The sequence below is a fragment of the Lactuca serriola genome, chromosome 4 (genome assembly GCF_051521515.1).
Source record: "Lactuca serriola cultivar US96UC23 chromosome 4, Lser_US96UC23_V15, whole genome shotgun sequence".
Lineage (NCBI taxonomy): Eukaryota > Viridiplantae > Streptophyta > Magnoliopsida > Asterales > Asteraceae > Lactuca > Lactuca serriola.
The window spans coordinates 105,478,659-105,501,060 of record NC_136411.1 but is presented as its reverse complement, the minus strand read 5'-3'; the positions used below and the strand labels follow the sequence as shown (position 1 = coordinate 105,501,060).

The window sequence follows — 22,402 nt, the reverse complement described above, 5'->3', positions numbered from 1 at the left end:
CTAGCGTACTCGTGTTTACCGTCCGAGATTGGCCACGTAGCCCTACTTCTTCGCATGAGAGACGCGTTTCATAGCCTTGACGCGTCCGATATGATCCCTTCGTACGCCCAACGTACTCGATGTACGCCCAACGTACTGCTTGAAGAAGGAGTACGCCCAACGTACTCTAAAGTTACGCCCAACGTAACCCGAGTATTCAGCCCCTATAAATAGTGAACGATGTCAGCCGAATTGATGTTACAATTTTCACTCTTCCCACCTTGTACTTACTTCTTTATTGCAAAAATTACCCCAAGCCTATTATATCATCTAGCATCATAAGCAAGCCATGGAGAGCCTGAAGATCCCGAGAAAAGAGTTTTTCGAAACGAAACTCTGCCCGCGTGAAACTCGGTATTTGGGAAAACATCTCGGTTTTATCGGAAATGATCGTTTTAAGAAACGAAGTGCTGCCCGATTATCGTTAAATCATGTGAGTGTATAGTCACTTTCATCTTACATATAGATATGAAGTATTTTCTATAAAATACGTGTTATGTGTAATTATATTGTTTGTTTATTCGAGATGGGTGTTGAATAGTTGTTTATTCAAGTTTTAAACTATATATGTATTTTTATCTACAAATATGTTGGGTAAAACATGGGTAGATGAAATAGTTGATGTGTGTTAAAATGATGAGAGACATCGATATTGTTATTGTTTCAGTCATCTAGCGGAATGTAGATGACGACCACGAACCTTTCTAGACAGTCCAGTGAAACGCTAGCAGGCTTGCAACCTGTAGGTGTTTGTAAACTCAGTGTTCAATGGTATACTCCATCCCCCACATGGTGTCCTTATTTGACATAAATTGTTGAGGAACCCCTAAAGCAATGTTGTCACCCCAATGAAAATCCTTAGGCTAGGTCCCTTATGAAATGTGTTTAGGGACATAAAATGAGAATAACGAGAATGGGTAATCAGAGTTATTATTGTTTGATGAAATTAATAAATTTATTGTTGGTTGATGAAAATTAATAAATTTATTATTTGTGGGTTGAAAACCCTATATGCTCACCAGGTCTCAAGCCTGACCCACTTAGCTTTCTGTATTATAGGTAGTGGACCGCGATCATAGTTGGATGATGACGATGGATTTTTGGATTATATGTCAGTAGTTGTAAATAACTGTTGTAAGGCTTATAATGTACTGTTTATGCTTTTGGTCTGTATCAGGACATGATATCCGGAGGTTTTGTTATATAATGAAAATATATTTCTTTAAGAAATGCTTTGATAAAATTTTATTATATTTGTTTTGGAAACAAATTCTGCAACATCTTTTGGAAAATTACTCTGATTTTATTTTAAAAGCATAAACTAAATCGATTTTTTCTGGCCGAGAAAAATAGGATGTCACATTCACCAACACCATCAGACCGTTACCTATGTTTCGATTGTCAACGTCCATTGCCCAAGTTAGACCTATTAAAACTATCCACCTTCTATTGCCTCTTTCTTTCTTTCTATTCCAAATTTAAATTTTGTCTTCATCACCACGGTTAGTTTTTGGCGCTAATCTATTTAAGTGTCCATATACCCGGAGTACAATTGCATTGCAATCCAACACGCTTTTCATGGTAATCGGAATCAATATGCTACCTGTTGTGGTCTTCGGGGCGTGTGACAGAGGTGGTTTGACTGGCAACTTGCCAATTTCCATTCCCAATTACCTCCATATTTCGGGTGTGCTTGGGTTTAATTTGAGTTGTTGTTCTGCTACGATCGCCATGGAGCCCTTCCATCTCTTCATCACGTTTTTTACTGGTAATGATGAACTTCAGAGATTCCGCTGTCATTTATCATGTTTATTGGATTAGGGCCAGCCTTTGATTTAAGTTAACAATACGATTCTAATCAAAACACAACAACTAATAACTTTTTGGGCATTTTTTGCGGTTAGATCTCTATAATTTGTGTACAAAAATATCAAAAATATTCTCAAATTAGTTTACTTACACTCAGGGGAATGAAGAGCTGTGGGGGAATGAGGAATTAAAGTCTCCTCATAAGGAATTTTGCAGCTAAGTTTTCTTTCTGTTTCTTGCTTTCAATGGGTTTTTTATTGGGTTGTAAATCGTATTTGATTTAATTAGTAATTTGTTGTGAGCTTTGGTTGTTTAGATGGTCTTCGTGTCAGGCTTTTTCCAAGTCAATCCTTTGTTGGATTCTGGTAAGGTTCTACATTTTATATGAATTAGTTTACTAATGGATTGAATTTGGAATTTGGAAATTGTCTGATTTTTAGTATTTGAGCTTAAGGAGCAATTAACCATTCTGAACATTGTACCCGGTCCTCGCATGTGTACTCCAAAGCGAAACCTATATATGCTTTCAAGGATGCGGTGTATCAAATTGTAAGCAAGTCTAATCATTTACTAAGATTTTATATTTATAAATAAAGCATGTGTATGTGTTTTTAAAGTCTAGAACATGGAGTGTAAATTTGGAAACATTTTTTTTTCAATGAAGAAGAGATGATGAAGAAGTTTGACGACCTTAAGAATGATAACCTAGCCACAAAAACATATGTACTTGACACTACTCAGGTAATTAATCTTTCATGCATTTGTATTACTATCATAACATTTTTAAATCTTAAAATTACTTGTTTATAGATATTATGTTTGCTGAAGTATTTGTCTACCTACTTATGTCATACTTCACCTACTTTTGACATGTCCAACCGTGTCTGCTCGATAACTTGATCAAATTTAACAATAAATAAAAAATTTCATGCTGCTTCATAATCTTATAGTATAAATAAAGAGAATATGATTAGCTTTTGTGTTCACCATTTTTAGTGTTGTTATCTCTTTAAATAATTAAAACACTTTATTTCAGGTTGCAATGGAAACTCTTCCTCAAGATTTGGTTCAATGTCAGTGGTCTGTTATGTCTGTACAATGCAAGTTGTCATGCCTCAAGATTTGATTGGATCTTTATTTGCCCTTCTGAAAGTCATCTCATTATGGAAGTTAAAAGTTGCTACACATTCATCTCCATCTAATCCCACCAAAAAACAAGCAAATTCTGGATATGATTACTGATTATAGTGCTTGTTGTGATTTACAGATATTTGACACCCCGAGACATGTCAATTATACTGAGTAATAGTTGTTGGATTCAAGCGGTAAAAGGTAAAGGTAAGAGATCCACTGTTTCCTTCCCCATTGAAGTTGCATTTCATTTAAGCACCAAATGCTTAGCGTTATTTTCTCTAAATATGGTTTTCGTAACGATTTTGGAACTTTTGCTTCATTTGCATTATGTTATGTGATCTTCATGCCATATTATACTTGGTGGAGGATTTTTCGATTTGTAGTATAAAATTAAAGCTATCATATCTTTTGCATGAATTTCTTTGCCCCACTGTTATTTTTTATTATACATTTGTTTTTTTAATTTTATTTTGTGTTTTTATTTATGTTTCACAAATATATATTAACATTATTGACTATAAGAGATGCATTAACAGTATTGACTAGTTCTATACAAACAAACAAAAAAGTTTGATTATGACCTGAATAAAGAGAAGTGAATAATTAATTTGCTTTTTGCCTTTGGTAATATGGAAAATGAAAGCTACTGGTTCTAAAAAAGTTTCCTTTTAATAAAAATCAAATTTTAGTTTTAGTATTTTTATTTTTTTACATAATAAATTTGTAATTTACCATGTTAGTTAAAATTATTAATATGAGGAGAGAATAATAGATTTTTTGTGATATGTTTGTATTTTATTGTTAAATTAATTATTAGTTTTACTAATTTATTTACATTTGTTATATTTGTTAATTGATTTGTATTTTTAATCATATATGTTAACTAGAAAGGTTATCCCTGCTACGCGGGGGCCAGGAGCTTTCAATATTGTTTCCGAATCGATAAATATGACAGACGTAGAAAGTGCAAGGATGACAAGTTCGGGCTTTGCCCCGGACCGTTTTGTTCATGTTTTTACGAAAAAATATAAAAGTTTTGACTGCAAGGACCAGAAGTGTCAAAATGGCTAAAGAATTAAAGCGGTAGGAATTAGCAAGTTTTTAGAAAAAGGGATCAATATTGTCGAACCGTTAAAGTTTTGTGGCCAAACTTTAAATATTAAAAGGTTCCTAAATAGAAAAAAGGATCAAAGTTGTCAAACCGTTAAAGTTTTGTGGCCAAACGTTAAATATTAAAATGTTCCTAAAAAATGTAAAAATATCAATTACAAGGACCAAAAGTGTCAAAATGGCTAAAAAAATAGGACCAAAGTTGCCAAAGTATAGGGACCAATTCTGTCAAAAAAAACAATATAAAGTCCAGGGATTAAAATAGACAAAAATTATGAAAGTTTACTATTCATAAAAACAATTTCCATAATATATATATAATAATTATAATATACATGCAAATTAATATTTATAATATGTCGTCAAAAGTTTAAGGGGTAATGTCGTCAAGAATAAAAAGGTTGGGTATTGAACAACTAAAAATCTATTGATTACAACATTCTACTTGTATTATTATTATTATTATTATTATTATTATTATTATTATTATTATTATTATTATTATTATTTGATGTATTTTGTTTTTGGTTCATCTCGATTACAACTTTACATTATTGTATTTTAAAAAATCTAAGGGTGTGTGATGTATTTTGTTTTTGGTTCATCTCGATTACAACTTTACACTATTGTACTTTAAAAAATCTAAGGGTGCGTGATGTATTTTGTATTTGGTTCATCTCGATTACAACTTTATACTATTGTACTTTAAAAAATCTAAGGGTGCGTGATGTAACTTTATACTATTGTACTTTAAAAAATCTAAGGGTGCGTGATGTATTTTGTTTTTGGTTCATCTCGATTACAACTTTACACTATTGTACTTTAAAAAATCTAAGGGTGCGTGATGTATTTTGTTTTTGGTTCATCTCGATTACAACTTTACACTATTGTACTTTAAAAAATCTAAGGGTGCGTTTGGTTGTGGAAAATTTTCTAGTTTTCTAGGAAAATTTTCCAAGAAAATCGGAAATTTCGAAAACGCGTTTGGTTCATTCAGTTTTCCAAAGTTTTCTAAGAAAATGAAAATTTTCAGTTTTCCAAATTGTATGTAAATTAGAAAAGTGATTTTTATAGTTTTTCAAAGTTTTCCAAATTTCTAAGATGGAAAATGAAAACTCCACCCTTTCCAATCAAACGCATTTTCATTGAAAATTGAAAATGAAAACTCAACCCTATTTTCTGAAAACATTTTCATAGAAAATGAAAACAGTTTTCCACAACCAAACGCACCCTAAACAATTATAGGAAGTTCTTAAAAGTGGTTTTTCCAAAGAAGTATGTGAAGGCAAAGTCGTCTGCATAGATAATGTACTTTGCTTATTACTCCTAATAGCAATATATTTACATTTATGTATTCTCAACGGCAACGTACTTGCATTTCCTTAACTATCTGTAACTCAACAATGTACTATATAAAATGCAAAAAAATAGGCATCCTACTTTCATGGTTGATCAATAAATACAAAACAAAAAATTTTAATTGAATATATTTACAGAGGACATATTTATTTTCCAACCGATGTGAATGAATATGAAAATTATTGTAGTTTTTTTTTTTTTTTTTTTTTTCCAGAATATCAGTTCTATGTCATACATATTCAACAACTTAATACTTTACAACTACTCTATTGCCTTATGGGCTGCAAGGCAAGTTATTATTATTTTTTATATAATTTGATATTTTTGTACCAATATTAAGCTATAATTTTAACTAATACAAAGTTTGTTGTTATTTTCTGTCTTTGACAGCCTAAAGGTCAAACTGTCAGCTATTATGTCGTACATACTGTTGGTGATTTGGTCAACAACAAAGTTATCATAGCTTTTGTAATAAAGAAATCACTTCTCATGTGACGTGGAATAAATTAGGCATGATTTTTATTGGCATGTTGTCTTTTTTTTTTTTTGTTATCATTTGTATGGTGTTTATGCATAATAAGGCAACATAGTTTTTTTTCCTGTAAAGAGCAATGAACTTTTATTTCACCCGTTTTAGTATTCATATACCTGACACACCAAACAGCGAAAAAACTGACCCGTGCAGCGCACGGTCATCTTCACTAGTTTATATATAATGACCGTTCATAACATAAATTAAAAAGTACGGTTACATTTGACTTTGAATTCAAAAAGTCTCTTATATACAATTGTCCATTTGCTTTGAATTCAAAAAATCTCTTACTAACCGATTACATAATCCTCTCCCCTCGATTTAGATCACTTTTTTCCTTCGTCCATACTCCTCATTTGCTACTCACTTTTTTTCATCACATAGCTTTCACCATCCCATCTCACTCTTATTTATGCAAAAAACTAATCAACTCTAGAAACTAATTTCCGAAAGAAATTATTCGCATCCGTTGTTTAGTATGGATAATTTATTGAATTTAAAATAAGTTCATTAAATATGAATTAATCTGTATTAGATCGTTAGAGACATATTCTGTATATGAAATTATGTTCCTAATACAAAAATTCGTTAATTTTCATTTCATTTGATAATCCATATACCAATCGTCCATTCTAGTTTTAATGTTTCTTAAACTTTATAATTGTAAACTAAATATCAATCATGGCCTCTCATTTAGATAACTTATTAGGATTTTTTTTTTTTTACATAAGATATTATACATCCGTAGGATGGAAATGGTAACGGGGAGGAGATGGAGATAGAGATACGTTAGGCACTTGGGATGATGACAGGCCAACGCTGCCTCATTTCCATCCCTAAATAGAAGCCATATAGTTGGAAAGAAGGCTCCATGGCTACCACCCATAACTATTTACCGACATTTTTTTGCTTCGACGTCCCAAGTCCTCTTAATTCGTATCCACGTCCTTCCCTTCCATCGCTTTCTTCTACTTCTAAGTTGAAATTGTTGTTTTCGTACTTGATGTTTGAAAATTTTAATCCAATTTAAACATACTTGGGAAGAATGTGCATTCGGATTTCATTGGCTTCACCATAGAAAGTTGTTTTTCGTGTCCTCTATTGGAAGAGGAAAGATGAAGATGCGGCTGAGAAAGGCAGTGCTAGTGTTGCTTTTTCTGACAGTTGTTGCCCCCATTGCGCTTTACACCGACAGACTCGCTACATTTTCTTCATTATGTACCCCCCCTTTTCTTACTCTCAGATCTCGAATTTCTTCTTTACAGCCATCAAATCTCTATTGTCTGACCTGTTTCGTTCTCTTCTTCTTGCAGCTACATATGAATTCCTTCAGGAGCCTTCAACACTGGTATGTACTTCATCCCCCAATTTCCAATCTCAGTTATATCGAATTCATTGTTTATGATCCTTTTATTCATCTATTTTTACCTTCAGTCATTGCAACGAGATGTCAGGCCCCTAAATTTGCATCCTCAGGTAGGTAACATTACTAAGTTATTATGTTTCTGAAATTCGGATGCTTCGTAATATGTTCATTTCGCTAACCTTTCAAATTTATTATGTTTCAGGAGTTATCTGCATCACAAGAACCATTTGATGATGTTTATTTGGACAATTTGGCTAGATCTATTCAACATCCTGATGGTGAAAGATCCAGGAAAACTAGAAAGCTTAATGAAGGTTATTTCCTTACCTTTTTCATTCAGCCCTAACCCTAATCAAATCACATTTTGCTCATGTTTAATTCTTAAAACCTCATAACAAAATTGCTAACTCCTTGAGTAACCTTTTTCATACTTTTTATCCACTCCATCATAAAATTTACTTGACAATCACTTTATCAGAATCCAAAGGACAAAATGACAACCCCATCAGGCAAGTAGTGACGCTTGAAGAATTGGCTGAAAACAAGGAAAATGGCAAGTTGAAAGCGACTCAAACAGTAAGTTAATTAAAAAGTTCATTACTTTCTTGGTTCCTGTGACCCACTAAATTATTAAATAACCTTTTATATTTATGTTGGAATTAGCTGTACGTAATGTGGGCCTGTGGGGCATAATATAATATGTTCACTAATTTGCTAGTATTGACTTGAATCCTTATGGCTAGCGGAGTGAATATTTTCAATATTGAACCCTGTGGCTTATAACTTATAAGCACTCGCATATCGGGAAATCTTGTGTTTCTGAGGTTCTTTATGAATTATATATAAAACCTATTTGATGCTTGGAGAATGATTTTGTGTTTTATGACATTTTAGGAAACCAAAAAAGAGGGAAATTCCATCAAACCTGCAAAAACCAAAAGCAAGAAAGCAGATGAACATGTTTTAACAGATACCCGTGTTAAGTATCTGAAGGATCAGTTGATTAGGGGAAGACTTTATCTTTCCCTTTCAGCAACAAGGACAAATACTCAATTTATTAAGGAACTTCGGTTACGTATGAAGGAACTCCAAAGAGCACTTGGTGATGCAACCAAGGATGCAGATCTACCAAAGAAGTAAGCCTTATTTAAATTCTAAGGCTAAATGCAAAAATACGTTGCTATTTCTCAAAATTAACCTTATTTAATTTTTATAAATGCGATATATGTTGGGGTATGAAATGAATGTAGTGCGAATGAGAAGCTGAAAGCAATGGAGCAGACACTGGCAAAAGGGAAGCAAATACAGGATGACTGCACTGCTGTTGTGAAGAAACTGCGTGCCATTATTCACTCTACAGAAGAACAACTGCGGGTCCACAAGAAACAGGCCTTGTTTCTGACTCATTTAACTGCCAAAACTGTTCCAAAAGGTCTCCATTGTCTTCCCTTACGCCTTTCCACAGAATACTATTCTCTTAATTCTTCTGCTCAACAATTCCCAAATCAACAAAACCTACATGACCCTAACCTCTTCCACTATGCATTGTTTTCGGATAATGTGTTGGCTACTGCTGTAGTTGTTAACTCAACCGTTTCCAATGCAAAGGTACTTTATTATTATTATTTTTTACCTATAAATTATAATAGCAATGTGGTTATTCCTTGAAATCGACTCAGTGATTAACATGAAAGCATGTTGTTTGGAGCAGGATCCTTCAAAACATGTGTTCCACATTGTGACAGATAGACTCAATTACGCAGCAATGAGAATGTGGTTTCTTGCAAATCCAGCTGGCGAGGCCACAATACAAGTTGAAAACATCGAGGAATTCACATGGTTGAATGCAAGTTATAGCCCTGTTTTGAAGCAGTTGGGTTCACAGAACATGATCGATTATTACTTCAAAACACGAAAATCCGAGTCCGATTCAAATCTCAAGTTCAGGAACCCAAAGTATCTGTCGATCATGAATCATCTTCGGTTTTACCTTGCGGAGATATTCCCAAAGCTTAGTAAAGTGGTGTTCTTGGATGATGATATTGTGGTGCAAAAAGATCTAACTGGTCTTTGGTCTATTGATTTGAAAGGGAAGGTGATTGGTGCTGTTGAGACGTGTGGGGAGAACTTCCATCGCTTTGATCGATACCTCAACTTCTCAAATCCTTTGATTGCTAAAAATTTCGATCCACGTGCTTGTGGATGGGCGTATGGAATGAATGTATTTGATTTGGAGGAATGGAGGAAGCAAAACATCACTCTGGTTTATCACTCGTGGCAAAATCTGGTAAGTGTTTGATTGATTCATCAATTGCAATAAGCAATAACTAAGAAAATATATATGTATATATTTATCATGTGATTGAAGTTGTAGTAACATTTGGATTTGGTTGGATGCAGAATAATGAGAGACAACTGTGGAAGCTGGGGACGCTGCCACCTGGCTTGATAACGTTTTGGAAACGGGTATACCCGTTGGAGAGGACATGGCATGTACTTGGGCTTGGGTATAACCCGAGTGTGAGTCAAAGGGAGATTGAAAAAGCAGCTGTCATTCACTACAACGGGAATCTGAAGCCGTGGCTGGAAATAGGGATTCCAAAGTTTCGAGGGTATTGGAATAGGTTTCTGGACTATGATCAGGCTTACATGCGCGATTGCAATATGAGCCCATGAGTAAATAATGAAGAAGCAGATTTATTCTTTTATTGTGTTAGTGTTGATTATTTCCCTCGAGTCATGCATATTTTATGTTGTTTGGTATGGGGTGGAGAGGAGATGTATGTGTAAATGAGCAAGAGATTGATGTTAAGAAAATTGGTGTTTGATGTGTGATACTCCTCATCCATCTTGGGTTTCAGTAGTTTTAGTTGAACCCAAGAAAAGATGAATCCGTACGTTGTATTTATGTATACTATTTAAATATCTTTGTATTCATATGGGAGAAATGCAAAAAATAACAATATATTTTCAATTTTTTTTTGTTATAGTATTATATTTTAAGGCTAACTTTGTTGTATGTTTCTGAATGTTTGGCCGATTAAAGAGTAGGAACTTTTCAATAAAAAACGTGTTGGGAGCAGCATCAATCACAAAGACATCAAGGGAAAGGAAGATTAGGGTGGTTCATGCATGTTTGTAGGAGACAGTGAAAGTTATCCAATTATAACAGTAGGTGAATTGCTACCTTTTAAACCAATCATCTCATTGCTATTTTGATAAATTTTAATAAAGGGTCTATAAGATTTAATGTCAAAATGGAGTGTGAATGTTAATTAAACCTTTTTAATATTATTTATGCCAATTACATGTTTGGACTAAGGTTTGTGACTTTAACTTAACACCATTGATCGATCATCCTTCAATTGGACCATAATTAAATAATAATTGTAAATCAGGTTGAAATGTGAAATAGTAGACTTATTTTGTTAAGAAAAGCTCAGCTAGGGTACCTTTTACATTTAGTCTAAAAGGGGGGACTAGTATTGTCCATATGAAATAGTTTTAGAGACTTAAACCATAGGGCTTGATCTTTCCTTCATTTGGAGAAGAAAAAGAGTACGAAACCTTTGATTCTTTAAGGGTAATCAAAGTTTTGAAGTTTATAGTAATGAAGATGATGATTACCAATCCAATCAATGGATTAAGCTTGATAATGGTGTTAACTATGATAGATTTATGGGTTATAAACGAAGTCTTAGACCCTTTGAATCCATCCAAAGTCATTATAAATTAATTTGGGGGTTTTAAGTCAAGCTGGATGGGTTTATTGAACATTTTTTTTATGTTTTTGTTCGTGATGGTGTTGATTAACCAATTACACGATCGTGTGGTTATCCTTTTATAATTTACACGGGTAACTTATTGTCTTGTACACAACTCACAACTTGAACATAAGGAGGCAATTTGTTAATTGCTTCCTTATGAACATGTTATGAGTGTCTATAAGATAAAATAGATCAATTAAGCTTAAAAAATCCAATTAACAAAATTGAGGTTAATTATTATTAGTAATTTGGCTTAATATTATGCATGTGTATATGTGTTTTATGATCCTTCTTACAGTTAGAGGAGCTTATTAGAAATACTATACACTTTATTCTCCTTTGATTAAAATACTACATGTATACTTTTCTTGGATACTAAATGTATACCTTTCTTTGATGTCTTTTAGATATTTATAAATGTCTCCAAGACATTGAGTTTTCCCATAATCATGACCATGGGCATCCATATACATCAGGTGGTAACCGGTAATTGAGACTACTATCGTCCGAGCATTTTTTTAAGACTTAGATATTCAACCTATGAAGTTTTAAAGTTGTGAATGACATTCTAGAATGCATTCACATGTAACCTAGTATTTTTGAAGTTTTGATTATGAAGACTCTCTATACGGAATGTGTTATATGTTATTCCATATGTATGCTTTGTTTAACCTTGGGGTCCTTTAAGAGTGAGGCACAAAAACTTTGTGAGTTTCAGAAAAAATAAGGTTTAGTCACTTGTTTTGTATCATACATTGCATGCACATATATCATTTATTATTTATGATATTTCTTGAAATTTTGAAGTTGTTAATAGTATACATATTGTTGGGATACAAACCTTATCCCGCATCGATTCAAAGAGAAACTATATGCTAGCATATAAGGCAATGGGTAATCCTTTCTATCACCAATTGGTTTTAGAAAATGAAACCCCAATGTTTTTCTATGTTGAGTATGGTTGGGCTAGTAGCAATCGTAACAAGTGGTGTGGTCGGTGGGTGGCACAGTCCCTAGCAATTTCTGGTCCAACGAAGTTGATCTATGGAACTTGGGTTTCAAAGGAGGATTGTTGGGATACAAACCCAATCCTACATCGGTTAAAAGAGAAACTATATGCTAGCATATAAGGCAATGGGTTTAGACTTGTGTTTGATTTGTCTTTTGTATTGGTTGTGATGTCATCGTATACTCCTTTTAACAATATACTTATGTTTGATAATTTTTTTTTTTTTTTAAAAAGCTTTGAAGCTTGGGAGTTTTATGCAAAGATTATATTTCAATCTAGCCCATACGGGAAGGTGCTTCAGTTACACATAATATGATAAAAATGTTTAGTTAAGAATTACATGTTCAAAACACAATATGCCAAATAGATGCAATTCTCATCTTTTTACCATATCATTTTATTTTATTACAACATTGTAATTTTGAAATAATTAAAGATATTGTACATTTAAAATTCTACTAATTATAACAATGTAAGTCTTTTAAAAATTAAATGACTGCCTATTGATATAACTAAGTAGATTTTTTAAATCATAATACCCTAATAATAAGTAGTTTGAAAATACAATATTATTAAAAGAAAAAATGAAAGTAGAATATTATGAGAAAAAATATTTTTAGAAAGTAGAATGTTGTTTATGCATTTAGCGCTTTTGTATTTATTTGTGTGATAGAGATGAACATGTCAAAACCCTATTTAAAGTTGTATTGAATGACAATTTCTACAAGTCTACCACCGAGGAACCAATTTTGCTACTCCTTAGGATGAGTACCACTAGTAAAATGCTTTGATCAACTAATATGAAAGACTTTTATTTTAAAAAAGATCGATTGCTATATAAATTGAAAGTCAAAATACAAGATGACACGATAAAATGGTGTTTCATATTACGGTGCCACTTGGAATGACTGCATCTTTCATGACCGTTACAATTCCGCTCTTAATGAAGTAACCATTCGTTTCCCTCGCTGCTTCTTCAACATTGTTTTTGTTTATAATCTGCAAATACAACCATGCATGATTGATTATATATATATATATATATATATATATATATATATATATATATATATATATATATATATATACACACACACACGAAGCAAACAATGGGTTAATAAAGTGATTATTTACCTGGACATTATCCCCAATACGAGCATTTTTGTCTATTATTGCTTTCTTGATGTGTGTATTCTTTCCAATGCCTATAGGAACCCCACCCTTTGCTTCCAACACTCTTTTGTCTGCGTCAGTCTGCTCCCAATAAATATAACTCATCATCATTCATAAAAAGTTCTAAAAAGGAAAAAGCCAGGTGATATGACAAAACAAAACAAACTGTACTGTATTTGACATGCATTTGACTGAGAGAGGGACAAATGTCAATTTGACAATAAGGCAAGTTCTCCTCCCATCTATGAAAAAGACATGAATGCCCTCCTTGTAAAAAAATAGGTGTACGTAATACCTCATAGTAGTCGGCTCCCATGAGCAAAGTATCTTCAATAATGACACCCTCAGAGATGCATGACCGAAGACCAACCACCGAATGATGAATCTTACATTTCTATAAGAAGAAAGGAATTATGATTCACAAAAGGGTCTACAAATATTTCACAAAAGATTCATTTGAACATAAGTACCTTGATCACACAACCTTCACCAATGACACTATTTGTAACATCAGCATCCAACATTTTTGAAGGTGGTAGATACCGTGGTTGTGTATATATTGGAGCAGTCCGATCATAAAAACTACATATAAATAAACAACATATTAAAAATTGAACACAAATTATATTATTAAAAAAAAAAAAAAAACAAAGGTACCTGAAGTCTGGAACTGGCTTCTTGGTGATTCCAAGATTTGCATGATAGAAAGCTTCAATGGTACCAATGTCTTCCCAGTAGCCATCATACAAGTATGCTTGTACCTAATAGGATACAATTCATATCAGTTTTTTTTATAAAAAAATTACAAAAACAGTGATTACTTAAAAAAATAAAAAAGTAGAAACAAAACGTACCCTCAATCCAATGGAAGTTGCACCTGGAATTACTTCACTTCCAAAGTCATTTGCTCCTGGAAACTTTTCTCTAAGCAAATCCAGCATAACATTTTTACTGAAAACATATATGCCCATACTTGCAATAAAAGGCATTTCTTTTGCTCTTTTATCATCAAGCCCTAAAATGGTAGTATCAACCTATCAATTCACATTAATAACATTAGAAGGAAGAAGATATTGGGTAAAGTTTGACTTTTTTGTCATATTCATACCTTCATTGCTTGTAATTTGTCTCCCTTTGGCTTTTCTGAAAACTCAATTATCCTTCCTTCTTCATCGATCTTCATTAAACCAAATGCAGTGGCACGCTTTTCATCCATTGGTAGAGCAGCCACAGTTATATCAGCATCAGTTTCCCTGTGTGCTTGAATGAACTTTTCATAATCCATTCTGTACAAATGATCACCAGCAAGAACCAGATATTCCAACACATTTTGTTCTTCAAGCAGCCATAGATACTGCCTTACAGCATCAGCTGTACCCTACGCACTCACAAATTAACTGAAATTAGGGATTGCTGAATGCACGAAAGTGTTTTATCTGCAGAGCACTTAATGAAAAAAAGAAAAGAAACAGCCATTTAGGTTCAACTCACCTGGAACCAATCCGGATTCTCAGGGCTTTGTTGTGCTGCAAGAACTTCAACAAAACCTTCATTCTTATAGCCACCCATGTTGGTTGCATATGCCCTTGAGAGATGTCGATTGAGAGATGCAGAATTGAATTGGGTGAGAACATATATCTTTGATATGTTGCTGTTTAAGCAATTGCTGACAGGTATATCGATGAGTCTGTAATTAGCTCCTAAAGGAACAGCAGGTTTGGCTCTTTTCTTTGTAAGAGGATATAGTCGAGTCCCTGCTCCACCACCAAGGATGATTCCAAGCACACTCTACAACCATGGTAATCAAGATCATGTTTAGTAAACTGAATTAAGCAATTAGGTTTATGTAGTGTACATTAATTATTGGTATCAAAATGGAACTAGTATAGAAAATAAATAGAAGAAGCAGCTTTCCCTATCAATCATTAGATCATGAAATACATGAAGAGCACTCACGCATCCTTCAATCCTAAAAAAAGAATTTGCTGTGGCATTTTATCAAACACCTACTTGGTAAATGAATCAACTTAAACTTTAAAAGGAATGAAGTGTAAATTGGAATAACAAAAGTTTCGAATTATGTGTGTTGGGAGAGAGAGGTGGAGTGTGCATACGTTGCTGGCATCAGGGTCGAGACAGGTCTGAGAATAACTAGAGTCAGAAACAGCTTTGGGGCAAAAAACATGCGGGCTTGAGCTACTGCTGCTTCTTCTTCTTCCTCCATCAGTAATGTTGGAATGAGACATTTTCCGGTGAGCGAATGGAACAGAGGAATTGGTTTTCTTTATAAGAATGTCCCGCTCGTGGCAGCCGCCGAAGATCTGAGAAGCACTAAAAGAAACAAGTCGGGTGGCAGCGGTTTTGTTAGTCGTTACTCCTCCTCCTCCTACACCCGATTGGATCATCATCACGATCGTCCTTGTTGACTACGATTGTAAGAAATTGTTGGGATTAAGAGGGAGTTAACAGGGCATGTGATCAGTAATGGGGTGGGTATACAAATTTGGGGAGGAGATTGGAAAAAGAAATCTATTGATTGGTGTGTGGATGTGGAGTGTGTGTACATAACAATAACATCCTCATGCACACAACGAGACAAGCCAATGTTACATACAAGATTACAACTTCAAGCATGAGATATGCCTAATTGCATTTTGGTCCCTAAGGTTGTCACTGAAAAGCAAGCTTCTTTAGTTCTCTAACCCAGGGTGTCATAAAAAACTAAAACCGAATAACCAAACCAAACCAAATGAAGTTTGGTTCATTTGGTTCGGGTTATTTGGTTTTTGGTTAATTTGGTTTGGTTAACCGAATAAGGATACCTTATTCGGTTTGGTTTTTGGTTAAATTTTCATTGTTTTGGTTAAACCGAAAAAACCGAATATATATAAATTTATTGATTAGTTACTAAGATTTCCATGACTTTTTTAGTTATTAACCAATATAAAGTTATAACTGTTTTATATTTTGTATTAAAAAGCAAAAACAAATTAATCAAATAACCTTTAGTTGTTTCTTTCATTTTCATATACGATTAAAGTTATATTAACTTATCTCTACAACTTGAATATAACATTTTATATATTAATGTAGTTTCTTTATTTGGTAATAGTTAAATAAGTTTTTTTTTCTTTTAGTTTAATATTTATTTTTACGTGTTGAATTTTATTCGGTTTAACCGTTAAACTGAACCGAATAAACCATAACCGAATAAACCAAAACCGATTAAAACGAACCTTATTTGGTTTGGTTATGGTTAAATTTAAAATGTAAAAAAACCGATAAAACCGAACCGTATTAACCGAAAACCGAAAAACCAAACCGAATAACACCCCTAAACCCAACACCAAAAATCATGTTTTATTAATTTGGAGTAAAGTCATTCCAGTCCCTTATCAATTTTTACACTGTTTTGACAACATCCATTTTTACATTATTTTGATATTAGTGAGAAATTATATATAAAATATTATACTATATTATTCATTTACATTAAATTTGATGTTAATCTTTCTTTTATGTGTTTTGGTTCTTCATCTGATTTGAATATTATGAATATGTTTGGAAAAAATAGTTGCGGTACCTGAGTGGTGTAGTTGAGTGGTGTAGCTGGACTTATGGCAGAACTTTGTCGAATAGGATGAATAGTGACACAAATTACTGAATAATTGAGGGAAGCTTAAGGTTCATTGAGGTGGTATGGCATGTTCTTAGGAGGTTTCCATCAACGATTATTAGGAGGGAGACTCAATGGTGATTGAGGGCAAGAGGGGGAGATGACGTCCAAGAAGAAAATGAGAGGATGGGGCGAGGTTATACATGGAGGAGTTCGGTTTTTCCAAAGACATTACCTCAAATAGGAGGGTATGGATGCTACACATCATGGTTAATGGGTAGCATGACCGTCTTGTATGTTTTCTTTGTTGATCTGTATTGTTGATATATATGACATCCTTATTTTTACGGCTAGAAAAGACCGATTTTTGTTATGCTTAATAAATCAGAGTATCCTTTTAAAAAGATTTACTTTGCGGAATTTGTCCCAAAAACATGATAATAATATCATAAAGACATTTCCAAGAAATATATTTTATTTATAAAACTCGGATGTCATCGTCAATATAAGAAACATAAGTATAAACAAAGACTTACAACATTTCTTTACACTAATAGTCTACATCTCATTGAATCTCTCAGCAGATACATATGTCATCGTATATAATTTCCTGTGATACAATAAACTGAGTAGGTCAGGTTGAGAAACCTGGTGAGTACATAGGGTTTTTAACCCAAAATAATATAGTTAATATATTTAATTATCAAACTACTAACCCAATTATCCATCCCCGTTTTCTTATCTATTCTTCCCATAGGGTTATATCCTAAGGGTCATCACCTACATCGTATTGAATTATCATCTCCTATATAAAATGGGCATGAAGTCCATCACTGCTAGTGTTTATCTAAAAAACACTAAGTCCATAGCTGCCAACATTTAATTAATAGACACTAAGTCCATAGCTACTAATGTTTATAGACACGAAGTCCATCACTGTCAGTTTTCTACGGGATTGTCATTAATCAGTCCGGTAGTCATCACCCATTTATCACCAATCTAACATCACCTATTTCTCATCACCCATCACCACCCAAAATGTTATAAGTGTAAAAATACTTATATAATTAAATCAATTGAATATCATCTGATATTATTTTATCTAACACATATCACCTTCGACACAGATAATAAGCACATAAGTATGTAATTATCTAGATACTTTATAATTATGTGTAATATGAAAGGGGCCATGGACTCACTTGTTAAAGTGATGACTCGAAACTTGGGCAAAGCTTTGCTTCTAGAAATCGACATTTCCTTTGACGTGACCAAGTATCATTATCACTAAGTTTTAGTCTAACGTTCTATGTGGCTGTAGATAGTCTAGACCTATCAATCATTCCAATGAACACTGATAGTCTAAATAAGGATCAACCAGGCAGGACAATTAGGAGGCAGGATCATTTTGGCATAATAGCTTTTCTGAAATCCAACAACCAAGCCAACATAACCATTCTATACACCTCTCCTGTAAGTAGATCAATCAGTATAACGATATGGAATTACTGGTAAATCTTATTTACAGGTTCATAATGACGACTTATGACTTATAAATATAAGTTACACAGAAAAGACTAGAGTGTAACTTAACTTACAGAGGTTCTTCCTGATAGAAGTTAGGAAATTGAAATGACAGAGCTTCTACTCGCTAGCTACTACTTCTTCAGGGATCGCAAGGCTTTTCCGAAGGCTAAAATTAAGGGAAATGGGCTAAAATCGAGAGAATTTCGAGAGAGAGAGAGAGAGAGAGAGAGAGGAGGAGGAGGAGGAGGAGGAGGAGGATGGGGAGTGAAGAAGCAAATGAGCAGTCGAAATCTATTTATAGCACAACTGCGTGGCGCACATAATGTGCTCCGTGTAGACCTGAGATGTCTCTCCTCCCATTTTCTTCTAGGTGTCGCAAATACGGTGGTACACAACACACCTTCTAGAAGGTGCGTCCCGTGCAACCCACCTGGGCATGATGCTTCTCAGAAAAATTTAGAAATTTGTATATTCTTCATACGAGCTCCGTTTTCGATGTTCTTTATATCCCTGAAAAGCTCTTGACAAGATCTACAAATTTCATTTAAACTCCGTCAACTAATTTGACTTTATTTTTAAAGTTATATATTTAACAGACTTAGACTGTTAAATTCCGTTAAAAATTCATAAATTCCTCATATGATATCCATTCTCGATTGTTATTATATCGGAAAAACCATATGGACGAGATCTTCAACCCTCGCTTAGATTGCTTTTCCTAACAATCAACTGATTTCTACTTCGGTTTCCGAGTCGTATACTGCTGCGATGAAACTTCTAGAAATCCTAACTTCCTCTTACGAAGTCAGATTTAGACAATATCTATTTACACGAATTCGTTTTTACAATATCTACGAATTTTGTTTAGATTACTAAGGCTAATAAGCAACCTATCTCCAACTCACTGTTTACGACATATTGTTTAAACGCGAAACTTCGGAAGGTTGTAACTTCTTCACTCGAAGTTGGATTTGGGCGTTCTTTATATATATGAAATCCTCGTCACATATACTATAATTTGGTTAAGATTATTTACCCTAAATAATCCCTCTTTAAAATTCATTATTATGACTTATAATAACTTTATTTCCTAGACCAAATTTGCGGGTGTTACAATTATTCCCCCCTTAGGATGATTACGTCCTGAAATCTTCAACAAAACAGGGCTTGTATAATGACTTCACACATCACCTTTCCATCCTAGGTGGTAATTGTAATTCATATGTCCTTCTATTGCTAGACTCTTGCCTTTAAGAGTCGAATGCTTACCCCTAAAGGTATCTTCCTTCATGTTCTAATGTGATACTACCACATCTTTGTAGGTAGCTTTCCTAGCTACTGGCTACTTAGTCTTAATGACGACCGTGATATGTTTATCGATCGCATCGATTTTTTCCTGCTTCAATCTTCGACCAAATTTGGACACACTTCGTAGATCATTCGGGCTCGATTCGATATGATTATTAGTGTTGGAACAATATTTATCTTCGTAGTCATTACCGAAACAAAGGTAATGATGGAAATGAACAAAATAGCTTTGATTACTTAGATATTTAGTAACCTTGTGACTTTCCCTGATCCAAGTGCGAGTCCTGCGCTTCTGTTAGTATAGATCTCTACCACCTTTCACATCTACTCATACTCGTCCCAAGTATTATCTCACAACCTCCAAGTCATCATATAAGAAAACCACACAGAAATTCAATGTATAACAAAATTTAGGAAGTTATATTTCCTTTTGAACGATTACGAGATTTATTTATGCCCATTACATAACCTGATACTAATAATCTATCTTCTTCATGTCCCAAACTATGGATCAGCCGCTCTCTATTCTCGACGTATTGCTGCTTCTTCGAGGATCATATGATATGCCCTTTTCTTCGGCTTTGGTGTCACGTTCCACCTTGATGTTTCATTCTTCTTTGGGAAATTCCTTGAAATATGCCCACCATCTCCACATTCGTAACACTTCTTGTCATCGAATTTGCATTCTCTGGAATAATGACCCGTTCTTCCGCATTTGTAGCAATTCACATCTCCCTCGCATCTTTCTAAGTGCTTCTTCTTGCACTTTTAGCACCACATGCCCTCATTTTTATCTCCATACCTATTATCATTGGGTTCTTTTTAGGAGAGTCTTCCCTTCTTATCAGACTTCGAAGACCCTTCGAGCTTTCTTTTCTCTCCTTTTTCATCTTTCTCCGGACCATTCTCCCTAATCTAGGTCTCCACATTCTTTGCTGACTAGATGGCCTCCTTTAGAGTCCTTTCTATTTTTACCATTGGAACAAAGTCTGATGGCAATCCATTACCAAACTTGTTGTCCTTGTAGAGTTCAATTGGAACTAAATAAGGAACAAGCTTCATTTTCTCTGTAAAACTTGCAGCTTACTCGTTGACGCTCATCCTTCCCTTCTTTAGATTCTGGAACTTGTTGTTAATCTCCAGAAGATCCTGCTCAGAGCAATACTGCATTTTCAGTTGCACCAAAAAGTCTTCCCAAGACATCTTACTAGCTTGTCCTTTGGGCATGGTATCAGCTAGTAGCTTCCACCAGGTTAATACCCCAGTCTTCAACTATGTAACCGCGAGAACGGTCTTCTGCTTGTTTCTACAGTCACAACTTTCAAACATCATCTCCATCTCGGAGCCAATAAATGTCTTCCATCGGTGTTGGGCTTCTAGAAAGACTTGGTGGCTTGGATGACATGAAATCCTTGTACTTTCAACCACTACCATCATCTCCTTCATTTTGTTGGTTCTTTCTAACCACACAAGGTTCCACACGGCTGACAGTCCTACTGTAGTTCCCTTCTTCTGACAATTCCTCTTCCAACCCTCTTTGCACAACGGGTGCAGTAGGTTCTCGCCTTTCATTTGTTTGTTGATCTGTATTGTTGATATATGCTTCTTGCTTATATGTTATTATCATGATTTATCCATGTTCTGTTTTACAGCTCACATTAACTTACTCACCCTTGTTTTGACTCATTTTGTAGGTTCTCAGAACCATATGCTCAAAACTTGAGTTACCCTTATTTATGGCTTGCTACTAACTATGATTTACTTTCCTATATTTTCCTCTTCTATAGTACCTTAAGTGTTGCATATTTATGATGTCATATGTATGTCGTAGTCACTCTATCCTTTTGGAGGCAAGTTTGTTGATATTAAGGCTTATCTGGATAGCTACTATGAATACTTGGATATTACTGACATTGATCTTGGTATGGCTATCAAGAAGACTACGAAAGTGCCACAAAATCTGGCGAAGGAAAAATTAAATATTAATGAATTTGAAGACATAGAAAGCATTCATCAGCCTTATGTTGTTGTATTACAGGGAAAGAACAAGAGAAGGAATTTGAAAAAGTTTTTTCTTCAAGTCTCTGATCTGGAAAGATATATAAATTCCCATTTTACAAATATCTTGATTCGAATAAAAAAATTGCAAAAAGAATGATGATGGAGATAAGATAGAGATAAGGAAAATTATCTTATGGTATATGGAAGTTAGAAGAGAGCTTTTATAGACAATGAAGATTATTGCTTAATATTCGAATTTTCTCACTAAAGGGGAGAATGTTGGGTCAAAAGTATATAGTGAGAATTCTAAATTAGCCAGAGACTGTAAAGTTTCGAAAGCAATATGGTTTTGACACATTATGTATTTACAAGGCATGTCACTTTCGATACTTAAATGTCTAGTCCTTGTAATTTTTTGTTAGTCCGTTGTACTCTATAAATAGGGTAAGTACATGGAGTAGAGGGTAATGAACTTAGCTTCATTTCAGAACTTGTACTCAAATATTCCCTTGTACTCTTCATACTTAAATAAAGACAAACATATCTTATTTAGATCTCATGTACCTTACTGCTTTTATTGAATCTTTTTTTGTCCTAAATCAATTTCTAACACACTCCATCTATGATTTATATGAGGTTTTAGTGGTCAAAA

At 33.9% G+C, this 22,402-nt stretch overlaps 2 protein-coding genes and 1 long non-coding RNA gene across 3 annotated transcripts; 2 read left to right on the top strand and 1 right to left on the bottom strand.

Moving 5' to 3' along the window:
* The first annotated feature begins 1,950 nt into the window (after positions 1–1,950).
* Positions 1,951–3,405, top strand: LOC145100279 (uncharacterized). Its single transcript, XR_013704942.1, has 3 exons — positions 1,951–2,589; positions 2,885–3,024; positions 3,116–3,405. It is a non-coding gene; the product is annotated as an uncharacterized LOC145100279 (long non-coding RNA).
* A 3,342-nt stretch (positions 3,406–6,747) lies between these two features.
* On the top strand, positions 6,748–10,323 carry LOC145102238 (putative galacturonosyltransferase 4). The gene is made up of 9 exons (XM_079039619.1): positions 6,748–7,201; positions 7,297–7,331; positions 7,418–7,459; positions 7,552–7,663; positions 7,828–7,925; positions 8,244–8,485; positions 8,600–8,957; positions 9,061–9,636; positions 9,750–10,323. The coding sequence occupies exons 1-9, from the start codon at positions 7,099–7,101 to the stop codon at positions 10,023–10,025; spliced, it is 1,842 nt and encodes a 613-aa protein (XP_078895745.1). The 5' UTR covers positions 6,748–7,098; the 3' UTR covers positions 10,026–10,323.
* Positions 10,324–12,911: 2,588 nt separating this feature from the next.
* LOC145102237 (glucose-1-phosphate adenylyltransferase small subunit, chloroplastic/amyloplastic-like) lies at positions 12,912–15,858 on the bottom strand. The gene is made up of 9 exons (XM_079039618.1): positions 15,413–15,858; positions 14,790–15,086; positions 14,407–14,676; positions 14,153–14,332; positions 13,956–14,059; positions 13,769–13,880; positions 13,594–13,692; positions 13,260–13,379; positions 12,912–13,124 (listed from the first exon to the last, which is right to left on the bottom strand). The coding sequence occupies exons 1-9, from the start codon at positions 15,704–15,706 to the stop codon at positions 13,008–13,010; spliced, it is 1,593 nt and encodes a 530-aa protein (XP_078895744.1). The 5' UTR covers positions 15,707–15,858; the 3' UTR covers positions 12,912–13,007.
* Between the last annotated feature and the right edge of the window lie 6,544 nt (positions 15,859–22,402).

Bases quoted from the DNA above. Each gene is read 5' to 3' on its own strand.
- LOC145102237 (XM_079039618.1), bottom strand. From the start codon at position 15,706: ATGATGATCCAATCGGGTGTAGGAGGAGGAGGAGTAACGACTAACAAA. The intron at 14,060-14,152 runs GTACGTTTTGTT...GTATCCTATTAG, and splicing joins CAACTTCCATTGGATTGAGG to GTACAAGCATACTTGTATGA. The intron at 13,380-13,593 runs GTATTACGTACA...TATTGGGAGCAG, and splicing joins TGGGAGCCGACTACTATGAG to ACTGACGCAGACAAAAGAGT.
- LOC145102238 (XM_079039619.1), top strand. From the start codon at position 7,099: ATGAAGATGCGGCTGAGAAAGGCAGTGCTAGTGTTGCTTTTTCTGACA. The intron at 7,202-7,296 runs GTACCCCCCCTT...TTCTTCTTGCAG, and splicing joins CGCTACATTTTCTTCATTAT to CTACATATGAATTCCTTCAG. The intron at 7,926-8,243 runs GTAAGTTAATTA...ATGACATTTTAG, and splicing joins AGTTGAAAGCGACTCAAACA to GAAACCAAAAAAGAGGGAAA.